General features: G+C 39.0%; 2 protein-coding genes across 3 annotated transcripts; one reads left to right on the forward strand and one right to left on the reverse strand.

Moving 5' to 3' along the window:
* The first annotated feature begins 4272 nt into the window (after positions 1-4272).
* si:dkey-222f8.3 (Poly(U)-specific endoribonuclease-C-like) lies at positions 4273-9339 on the forward strand. Of its 2 annotated transcripts, XM_067427067.1 has the most exons (8): positions 4273-4404; positions 6199-6298; positions 6483-6594; positions 6720-6841; positions 7704-7816; positions 8002-8155; positions 8261-8534; positions 8640-9339. In XM_067427067.1, the coding sequence occupies exons 1-7, from the start codon at positions 4394-4396 to the stop codon at positions 8519-8521; spliced, it is 873 nt and encodes a 290-aa protein (XP_067283168.1). In that variant the 5' UTR covers positions 4273-4393; the 3' UTR covers positions 8522-8534; positions 8640-9339. The 2 variants fall into 2 exon arrangements, with proteins under 2 accessions (XP_067283168.1, XP_067283167.1); XM_067427066.1 differs by having other exon boundaries at positions 8261-9339.
* A 192-nt stretch (positions 9340-9531) lies between these two features.
* tnnt2c (troponin T2c, cardiac) lies at positions 9532-10700 on the reverse strand. Its single transcript, XM_067427219.1, has one exon. The coding sequence runs from the start codon at positions 10659-10661 to the stop codon at positions 9849-9851; it is 813 nt and encodes a 270-aa protein (XP_067283320.1). The 5' UTR covers positions 10662-10700; the 3' UTR covers positions 9532-9848.
* Positions 10701-11277: the final 577 nt, after the last annotated feature.

Here is an 11277-nt window from a genome sequence, read left to right on the forward strand (position 1 = left end):
AGGAGCCACAAGTGCCCTTGAGGTCCCAACGAAGAGGGAAACTCGGGATCCCTGAGTGCCTAATTAAACATTTGAAAGAGGCCTCTTTAGGATCCACCAAGCCTGCCAAGCCTCTGCAGAGGGCACCTGTAGCCTTCTCAAGCTCCCCATATAGAGCACCCATTTCAGAACAGATTGTAGAGCGCAGGCCAAAACCAAAGATCCCTGAAGAATTAAGATCTGAGCTGAAGGAAGCACCTGTGCCCACCAGGTCCAACCAGGGAGCACCTGTGCCAGCCAGATCTACACAGGAAGCACCTTTTAAAACACCTATGCCCAACAAGCCTCTAAGGGCACCTTTGGCTCCCATGCCAGGCAAGTTTTTAGACAGACCTAAACAGGAGCTGCTGCAACAGAACCCTCTAGCCCCTTCCCTGAAGTTAGAGCCTGTCTCTTGCACATCAGTTATTAACACGAGCTCCGAGTGCGTACAAGTCACAGACCCTGAGCTGCGGTGCAAAGAGCTACTAAGGCAGCGTCTACAAAATGCCCCAGCACTTGTGTCTGCCTCAAGCCTCCGAATCCCTAGGCAGCTGAGGGAGAAGTGGAGGGTAATGTTGGAGCAGGATCAAAAGCAAGAGAATAACAAAAAAAATGAAGTGTCTGTTCCTGCCAAGGCCCCACAGCAACCACCTGGGTCTCTCCAGGGAGCGCCCAGTTGGAACACAGGAGCCCCTGTAAGTCCCTTCTTTCTCTTGTATTAACTTATTTTAATATTTATTTTAAAAAGTAACTTCAACTATGCTACTGTGTTTACTAGGTCCTCTATTTAAAATCCTTTAATTTTTCAAGAAGATACAGCTTTAGATTTAAAAGCACAAACCTGTCCAGTATCGTACGATTAAACATGCATCTGTTCCCTCGACAGGCAACTCAACAAACATTATGTGTGGAATTTCACAATTATCAAGCTCCACAGATAAAGAAAAAGAGGACTCTGAAAAAGAGGACTCTGAGCAGCACTCAACCCAGGACCCAGCTGACCCTGAAAAGAGCATTGGTTAGACTCTCATATCTCTCAGTTTTACTTAGGTTTAGAAATTAAACACTTTAATCACATAAAAAACGAAAGAAAAAAAAAAACAGACCCCTAATATTGAAATGATAGAAGCAAGTGGTCCTTAAAATAAGAATCACTCATTAAATCTGGATTATGTCTGTTTCTTCAACAGGACAATGCAGGTGTGGACCAGTCAACCCCCCCAAAAAAGCAGCGCATGGCAACTGATTTAAAGGACAAGCAGTCGAATCCAGGAGGCACAGACCAAATAGATAATTTATGTAAAATATTCACTAAATGTTGTGTCATTTCAAATACATGCCTTATATAAATGCATGTATAATAAAAAAAAAATATATATATATAAACTGTGTTTTTATTTATTTGTCAATGACAACACACATTAGGCCCTACTGCTGTTATATAACAGATGATTTTCATTTGCTGTCACTGCACTGATTAAATTCATACACTGAGCCAATGACATTGTAACAACTGTAATTCCTATTTTCCATCATTTATGGCTGAATACAATGGGTATTATAACTGATTCACCATTTCAGTAGGCCTACTCAAAGACCAGCCCACTTTAGTTACTGTTGCTATGTCTGACAAGCCGTGCTCTCACACCACACACACGTAGCCTGACAAGCCAGACCCACATTAAGATGTTTGGTCTGGAAACTCACCATAGACAGGGCTCAATCCGAGGGGCGGATAAACGGTTGTCTTTCAGACTCCCTCTGCACGCGATAGGATAGCACTACAACCAACTAGAGCAACAAAGGTGAAGCAGAGCTAGTTGATAGATTAAACATTCGCTGTATCCGGTCGGCTAATCTCCGAACACATCTTACCTTTTTAAGAATGACTTCAGTGCAATTCTTTGTTCTTTTCTCAGAGAAAAGCTTAACTCCAAGTCTTCCAGAGTCGCGGTCAAAGCTGATTCGAAAGGCCACCGTTCGCTAGTTTCTGTGTTTACTAGAAGCACGCAAATGCAACTCGGCCATCGTCATTATGGCCCTGCCCACTGACTCTATATACGATGTGATTGGCCCGGCAAGAGTTAGGGGAATACAGCTCAGAAGGGTATTGAGAGTTGCTAGACGGCACTCGCGGGCAGATTAGATTTGCTTCCGCTAGGGTGCGTCTAGATTTCTAGGCTATTGAAACAGTGCATGCCGGTTAGAAATTTTGTCCGACATGAGACAGCGTCGACGGCACGTGACTGTGATGTATGTCAACAAAGTACCGCGAGAGCGATTCGAGACCAGCCGGCTGATGCAGCCGGTGCAGATTCTCAAGAGTGGCTGCAGCAGGATGCACGAGCTCTGATGACGACACAGCTGATCCATGATTGGCCGGATTCACCGCATGACAGCGATCACGTGTGTTTTGTGTTTATTCTAAAACCTTATGTTACGCTAATGCTCACAAATCATTAATTTATAACAGTAAAACCTCTTTTCATCTGGTCGCAATGTTATATTGTCATGTTTATTAAACTAAATAAAAACGGTTGACAACACTTCATTGATCGTGTGGGTTTATATGTTGAACTTTAATCTTGTCCAAATAGACGCTTTATTAAGCAGTACATAAAGTATTGAATGAAAATGTAATTTGAAACATCTGTGTATTTGAGAAATATCGCATTTATTTAATATCAGCTGTGATAGAGTTTGCAAACACAGTGCAAGTGTCACTGCGGGAAGCAGAAAGTGTCCGACTTCATGTCTCCGTTTGCAGCTCCTTCCCGCCTGCACGCGGCTACTCTCGCCGATCGCATTCATTCAGCCGTAGCCGATGTCGAACACACCTTTTGATTAAACACGATGACAAAAAACCAAACACGACTGCAGCAAAATATGGTGTATTTGAGTTCTTCAAGACGTCTAGGGTATTTTCATAATCATAAAGTATATTAATAATGCAGTGCTGATTGACATAGACTTCATCACCGTATAGAATACCATAAAATAATGCATCGTCTGCCTCACTCTGGCGAGAAGCCACATCAGCTCACAAACACTCGACTGATGACATTAAGTGAGTTATTAAACGTTGTCTTTTGTTGAACAGGTTTATGAACGCTCCACTAGTTTGTGAAGATGTTTGACTGCTGTTGCTTTTTGAAACGCACGTTATAAGCGACTCAAACTCGCAGTCTTTCAGACGGAGTAGCGTTTACTCCTGATCACAGAGCCGCTCTTCGCTAAAACACTGTGCATTTATTTATTTAATTACATTTTTGATGAATGCGTCCAAACAGTTGCTCACCTGCCTAATGAAACATAATACATTAACGTGTTTTTGGTGTTTCCGTGGTTTCTACTAAATAAATCTAGGGATGTCATTGATAGGCGACACACGGACATGGTCTGTGTCCTGGTTAAAATGGCTTATTTCTCTTAATTTAAACAATCTTGGAAAATATATGACAATGTTCTATAATTTATAATTTATAATAATTTATAATAATTTATAATGTGTATAATTTAATCCAAAAATCTTACATATTGTGCCTTTAACACTTTCAATGTTGTTGTTGTACGCAATTCGGTATTCATTTTTATTGTAATGCTCTGAATTAGTATGGATACACTCACAGTGACTAAAACCAAGGGTAAGGTAAAAGATTTTAATGAAACCAACAAATAACATTACTGCACTTTTGTGCTTGCTGTAGTTTATTTATACCCTATCATGTTCCAGAATGATCCCCATGTTTGGCCTAAAGCCTAATTTTGGGTGTTGTGAATGAACACCATCACTGGATGGATGCCACTGCTGAGAAATGTATACTGTATATGTATTTTTATTTTATAAAAAGGAAAAGGACTTTGGGGAAGTGTACCAGCACATAGCACTTTTTATGGATAGCAGCATGGCTAAATAGCCTACAGAAATATTACAACTATAAAATATGCACTTTGTGTGTGCAAATAAATATTAGCCTACCAAATAGCAACAAATTAGGGCTTAATGTTACAGCATAAAGGTTTTTTTTTTTTTTTTTTTTTTTTGTATAGCGAGCCTGACTCAGAGCCCAGACTCTGCTACCTGTTACACAAGGACGGACAGTGGACACTCCCTAGTTCCTGGATCTCAGTTTTCTATCTTCCAGAGCCGTTGAAAATGGTTCTGCTCTCTTCCACGCTACTATTGGCTAAATTATTTGTCCCACCCCTTAAAGGAGTTACAGTTCGTCACTCTGATTGGTCAGATTCCTCAATCGATCAAATCTACATCCCGTAAACACACCCATCAAAAACAAACTATTCATCGCTTGCCTCGAGTTTACTAGACGTGTTTCTTTCTTTGAATCAGAAACTGGTTTAACCTGCGAATAATATGGCCAGAGGGTGAGAAACCAAAGGCAACAGATGTTTAACGGTCTTTCCGTTTTGTGTTTAATTTATATCAGCTAGCTATAAGTTGTGTTTATTAATATTACTTTGGGGGTAACGTTAATTATTGTGGTTTTAAATTCATAACGACTATGCTTTTACTTTACTAATTGTAAAAGATCGGTTGGGTTTTGGGTGAATATGCTAAGTTTTTCTCACGCGCACGACATCCGGTGCGTATTATAAAACCAGTATTCTTCGCAAAGTGCTAGAATGATAATTATGACGAAAATTAATGCCTATAATTTCCTAAATATTTAAGAGGTAGGGGGAGTGTGGTGTTGTACAATCGAGCTTTGTTTATTTGAAGTGGAGGCACATTTACAAACGGCCTCTATTGAACGTTTTCCAGATGCGATACACTGTTGTTGTAACGTTAACTCAGTTCACACAGCTCGGTTATTTACGAGGGTGACAACAAACACCTTTTATTACATGATGTTGTGTCTTCATGACTTTTTCTCCGTAAATGTGCATTGTGTGAACGGAAACTGCACTTGACAAGTTGTCGCGTCGTCATTACACACTGACTAGTGTCGTGTGTGTTTGGTGTTTTCATTTTTGGGTGACTCACGTTGACATGAGCTGTGTGTCATCTGAACGTTATCCAGTCAACTGTCTTCCCCTTAAGATCTGTTGTTTATGCGTGACCCACTCACTGCGCTGAACACTTAATTATGATAAATAAAAAGGCATGGATGAACTCGCGTCTCCGTTGGACTCGTGTCAAATGCGGTCACATTAGAGCGTGATTAGAATTTCCGGTGTTGAGAGAAACCTGGCGTGACGTGTTTTTTCATAGCGGCTCGAATACTGTAAGCTTGTTTACTTTATACACTACAATTTAAGCCACATCTGTTATAAAACACTGTTGCTGACCATGAACCAAGTTATTCAAAATACATACCGAAATACCTGTGCATTAACAGGTTTTACTGCGCACCTTCCAACCAATCAGAATAGATTATTTACAGAGACCGATGCACCTCTACTGCGATTTTTTTTTTCCTAATTCAGAATTTAAAAGTTATTTAGATATTTATTTTGTTGGACTTAAAGAGAAAAACGTATTGGAGTAAATTTCTTAAGATCTTTAAAAAAAAAGAGAGAAAAAGTTATCCTTGAAATGCTGAAATCCCAGGGGAAATTAATGATACATCATTCTGCATGTTTTTTATTACTATTCATAATGTTGAGAAAATCGTCACTGCTTAATAAATGTAATGTGTAAAGAAGTCATTTAATTGTAAGCATGTTTGCTTGTTTATTATATTATAATTCTAAATATAACACACACACACACACACACACACACACACACACACACACACACACACACACAAAGTCTAGATTACAAGATTACAACGTGTGTGTGTGTGTGTGTGTGTGTGTGTGTGTGTGTGTGTGTGTGTGTGTGTGTGTGTGTGTGTGTGTGTGTGTGTGTGTGTGTGTGTGTGTGTGTGTGTGTGTGTGTGTGTGTGTGTGTGTGTGATGTGTTGTAATCTAGACCTTATAAAGATTTCTCTTTATCACCTTGGATAACCTTTGAACATATGTTATTGACAAATGTTGGTAGGTGGAGAAAAAATAACCCTCAAAAATGGCCATGGTAACCATAATCCCAATTGCCATAGTTACTACAGTTATTATTATTATTATTATAATTATTATTATTGCTTTCTTAACTAAGCAATACAGCCATACTAGACTCAATCTAGACATTTCAATGTCATACTTTTTGTACCCCAGTCAAGGCACCAATCAGGAACTCTCAGATGTGCTGAACGAACTGTGGAAGCTGGATGTGAACCGCATGAAACCTGGAAAAGACTATAAAATCAACCTACAGGTAGGTTTTGGGGGGAGGAGGCAGGTTTATGAGAATTATATATATGTTTATATATATGTATGTATGTATGTATGTATGTATATTTATAAAATATATTATTGAATTTGCGTAAAGACATAAAGATTTCATCTACATGATTGCAGGTGACATTAAAACACTTCTTTTCTTTTTCTTTTCTTCACAGGGGAAGGCTGGATTTGTATCTGAGGGCAGTAATAATGCCAGGGACAGCGCTAGAGCTCCTCTCTTCTCTTATGTAAATGAAAACAAGCTCAAAAGCATTGATACCTATGCCTGTAAGAAATCATGGGCCATTTTTATTCAAATTTGTTTGTAATTGCTTTTAATTGCATGCTTTTAATTATATATTAAAAAACATACTTATTTAGACAGCTGTTTAATATACTTTGTGTCTTCTCAGACTTCATAAATTTGCTAGACAATTATGAGATGTCTACAGGAGTGGCTGAGCAGGTGACAAAAGAGGAGCTTCAGGAGAACAATCTTTTCCTGGATGCTATTCTTAAGACGGAGGTCATGAAGGTACTTTGTCGCATTACTCAATGGTCTTGTTTTGCCTCGCTATTTTTAGTAACATCATGTTTGAACATGTAGAAATTTAGCAACTTAAAGAATGTGTAGTATGTGTACTGAGTATATGAGGTCATTCCTGCCCAGAATTGAAAGTAACTACATTTCGTAGTTATACATATGTATCATGTTACACTGAAGATTGGAGTAATGGCTGACGAAAATTCAACTTTGATCACAGAAATAAATTATATTTGAAAGTATATTAAAATAGAAAACAATCATTTTAAATGGTAATACTATTTCACAATTTGAATGTTTTTTTTCCCCTGTTTTAAAAAAAAAATCAAATAAATGCAGGATTGATGAGTATAGGAGACTTCTTTCAAAAACACTAACAATAGTTTCCAAAATTTCAACCAGTATTTCTATATATGTAATATATATATATATAGTGTACAGTAATAATAGTAATTGTGTGTGTGTGTGTGTATTTATGTATGTATGTAAGTATGTGTATCTATATATATATATATCATTTATAATAAAATAATTATTATTTTTTTCTTAATATAAACATTTATTAAATATAATTGTTTGTATTGCACTGCATAGCCTTGCAGTATTTGGGGACAAAGGAAAAAAATATTGATTAAAAAACAGTTGAGAGGAACTAATAATGGTTCAATGTAGTAGAAAGTGGATTGTGGATTTATGGGCATGTGAAACAAATGTGCAAATGTAGTAGAGAGGTGTTGGTTCAAGGAGGAGACTAAAAAGACATCATTGTGCAAGTACATACAACTATTAACATGCAAACATAACCCTGCAAGTCATAGAAAATATTATAATCTGTCAGGTGTTGTCTTTGCAGTGTGCCCACAGGTATTTGGTAAGCAAAGGTCGAGCCCAGTCGGATCCGGCTCAGTTTAAGAGGCAGATCTATGATATTTGGTTCAAGCTCTATCGCAGAGACAAAAGTGGAGGGTGAGTTATAAACTTGATTTGAACAGGCAAACATACCTTTGTTTTTGTTAGATTAGTAACTAACATACTAATGACTTTTGGTATGAAAAAAATCAGGCTTATGTGTTAATAAATTGTGTAATTTGTATGCCATACATGGAGAACCTTCTGTTTATTTGTCCATCTCCCTCTCATCTCTGATGCAGTGAAGATTCCTGTGGATTTGAGCACGTGTTTGTTGGTGAAACCAAGCATGGTAAAGAGATCATGGGCCTCCACAACTGGATCCAGTTTTATCATCAGGAGAAAAACAATCATGTGGACTACAAAGGATACAAGGCCAGAAATAACAAGGACACGGTATTTAATTATTTAATATTGATTTGACAAGGAAACTCTTGTATAATCACATGGAAATATGACTACTTTCATCATTTAAATTTGCACTGTGGTTCAATCTAACAGCCAGATGAGGACGATCATGTCTTAAACCTGCAGTTCAGCTGGAATGGTCTAGTCAAGCCAGTCGGCAGCTGTTTCATAGGCGTCAGCCCAGAGTTTGAGGTGGCTCTGTTTACCATCATCTTCCTTCTGTCTGAGGAGCGTGTGACCAACGTAAAGGTGAAAGTGGATGAGTACCTGCTGGAGATTGTGGTGTGCAGATTTGGGAAATCCATCGGGACATCATACCCAAAAATGATCAGCAGCAACAACCGGGACGTCTAGGCCTCACTGAAAGGTCATACAGTGTCCGATTTTGGAAAATAGAGGCTAACTAGAAAAAAAGTCTCAAATTTTTGCTTGTGATCCTTAAATCCTTAATCTTGAACCATTTATGTCATAGGTTTTCAACCCTCCTCCTGGGGAAAAACTATCCTACAGAGTTTAGCTTCAACCTTTCACACTTGAGCAAATCAAACAAACCAGCTAAATACGCTCTTCAGGATTGCTTGAAAATCACAAGATGAAGCTGGTTGGATATCAACTTTGCAGGGCAGTGGGCCATACAGATCAGGGTTGAAGACCTCTGGTTTATGTTACATTGTAGCACTATTAGAATTCTGCATAATTATCATAATTGCACTCAGGCGCTTCTAGTTGGGTTAACCTTAAATTGCTTAGAAATTTGTGTTTAGCCTATAACCTAAACAGCTATAATCACAGATAATCATAGACCAAGCTTTTAATAATTTTTTTTAATGTATTTTTTTAAAGTTGAGCAAGGAATTTACAAATTCTCAATCTCTTATGTATATTTTTTTCATTTTAAACTGTCAATAGAGTGATCTTTGTATGGCGTTCTAGCTCAACTGTCCACTAGACAGAGCGGAACGTGGAAAATGAACACAGTCCTTTATAGATTAATAATTTTACTTAACCGTCCTTGGAACTGTATAGCATAACAATGATTCTGCTCAAAAATCATATATCTTTTTGTAACCGAAACAGATTCTTTGAAGTATGTACGGAAACCTTTAATGCTGGTACAGTAGTCTGTATGTGCCTTTTGGTTGTTGGAATAAAGACGTTTTCCATATATAACATCTTGATGTGTTTGTTTAGGCCTTTTTGTTATTACACAACTTAATATAACATTTGAAATTCTTTCTTGTTTGTAATTTCTGCAAGAGCTTTTGGATATTATTAGTTAGTAATTGTAAAAAACAAGTGATGCCAATGAGATGCCAAAGGGAATTTACTGCTTTATTTTGAGATATTTATCACTTGGGTCTTTGAGCAAAAGTTCAGTAACACAAAACAAAATCATACATTCAAATATAAGACTGCATTTCTACTGTTGTGAAATCTTGTGGCACACAAAAAAACTACTTTTAATAGGTTTACAGCCTCAGATCAAGACTTCAGATTACATAAACAAAACATTAAACCCTATAAAATCTGTTACATCTATGATACAATGCTAAATAAACAATTAATCAAAAGAAGAAGAAAAATAGAAGATGTCGTGGATAGTTCACTATGACGCTTGAAACTGATTCCTGACAGCGAAAGCTTTTTACTGTGTGTCATTGCATGTGTCAATGAGATTCTTTCATTTCCTGGTCTTCCTGGTGGTCTTGGTCGCCTTTGCTCCCCTTTGATGGTCATTAACGCGGTTACGCAGAACGTTGATTTCGTACTTCTGCCTCTTCAGCTTCTCTGCCAAGTCAAACTTCTCAGCGTGGAGTTGAGAGAGCCACTTCCAAAGGTCGAGGGCTTTCTCTCCCAGCTTTTCCTGGTGGAGGTGATCAATGTTGAGGGGCTTGCGACGCTCCATCAAACATTTAGTCTTCTTCTCACGTTCCGTCAACTTCTTTCCCTTCTTCTGATCTACCTTCTGCAGGTAGCCACCATAGCCTTTGTTGGAAATGATCTTCTTTTTCCTGGCGTCGTCCTCAGCTCGTAACTTGGCGGCCTCCTCCTCGCGCCGTGCCTTTTCCTCTGCAATCCGTGCCTGTCTTTCACGGTCACGCTCCGATCTGATGCGCTGCTGCTCGGCACGATCAGCCCGACGCCGCTCGATGCGGTTCTTCAAAGCTATGAGATCATCCTCCTCCTTCTGTCTGTTGGAGAAGTGCAGCTCAATGAGACTCTGCAATTCATTGAAGTCCTTCTCCACACGCTTCCGGTGGAGATCATCAAAGTCCAGCTTCTCTCCATCAGGCAGCTTTGGTGCCATAATGTTGGGAACATACATCTTAGGCTTGGGTTTGGCGTCCTCTTCAGCTTCTTGTTCTTTCTCCTCGGTTTCTTCTTCCTCCTCGGTTTCTTCTTCCTCCTCAGCCTCTTCTCCAGCCTCCTCCTCTTCCTCTACCTCCTCCTGTTCCTCCTCAAACTCGTTCACAAACTCCATGGTGTCGCACATGGTGCTACTTTAGAGTGGTTTAGGAAAAGGGGGTCAACCAGGAACGGCTGTACGACTGGTGGTAAATATCCTAAAGGGACTGAGATTTTTTCCGTGGATGTGTTGTGGTTTTATAGGGTCCCCCCCCACCCCATGTGACGTTTGCTAAATGGCTGTTGGATAAGCTTTTTGAACAGATGCACATTGGATCTATTTTCTACCTTACGGGGCCTTGTCTTGTCCAATACCCAGACCCTGACCTCTAACCTCTAACTCACCCTAAAACCTTTGTGGTGTGAAGAGGAGCCTATTTCAGACTCAAAACAGATGCACACGCACACTTGTGCATTGGTAGGGATCTTGTTTCACACCATGTTTGACCTGATTACCTGGGCACCAATATTTTGGCATTGATTTAATTGTCTAGCATCAGTAGTTTGTTTTATCTGTTGCTTTGTGTAGAAACAATGATTTTGTGTCATTTGTAGTTTCATAGAACTCATTCGTTCAATTTCTGTTTGAAAATTACAAAATGGAAGGGAATTTTGTACCCCACCCCCGAGACGGCGTGAACTGGATAATGGTAGAGAGATAACAGACAAAGGCAGACAAGTGTTCAGGGGCGTCTGTAAAACTA

Source organism: Pseudorasbora parva, chromosome 20 (assembly GCF_024679245.1).
Source record: "Pseudorasbora parva isolate DD20220531a chromosome 20, ASM2467924v1, whole genome shotgun sequence".
NCBI classification, from domain to species: domain Eukaryota; kingdom Metazoa; phylum Chordata; class Actinopteri; order Cypriniformes; family Gobionidae; genus Pseudorasbora; species Pseudorasbora parva.

Coding starts and splice junctions, on each gene's coding strand:
- si:dkey-222f8.3 (XM_067427066.1), top strand. Junction 6,299..6,482: donor ACTATAAAATCAACCTACAG/GTAGGTTTTGGG, acceptor TTTTCTTCACAG/GGGAAGGCTGGATTTGTATC. Junction 6,595..6,719: donor AAGCATTGATACCTATGCCT/GTAAGAAATCAT, acceptor GTGTCTTCTCAG/ACTTCATAAATTTGCTAGAC.
- tnnt2c (XM_067427219.1), bottom strand. CDS start 10,661: ATGTGCGACACCATGGAGTTTGTGAACGAGTTTGAGGAGGAACAGGAG.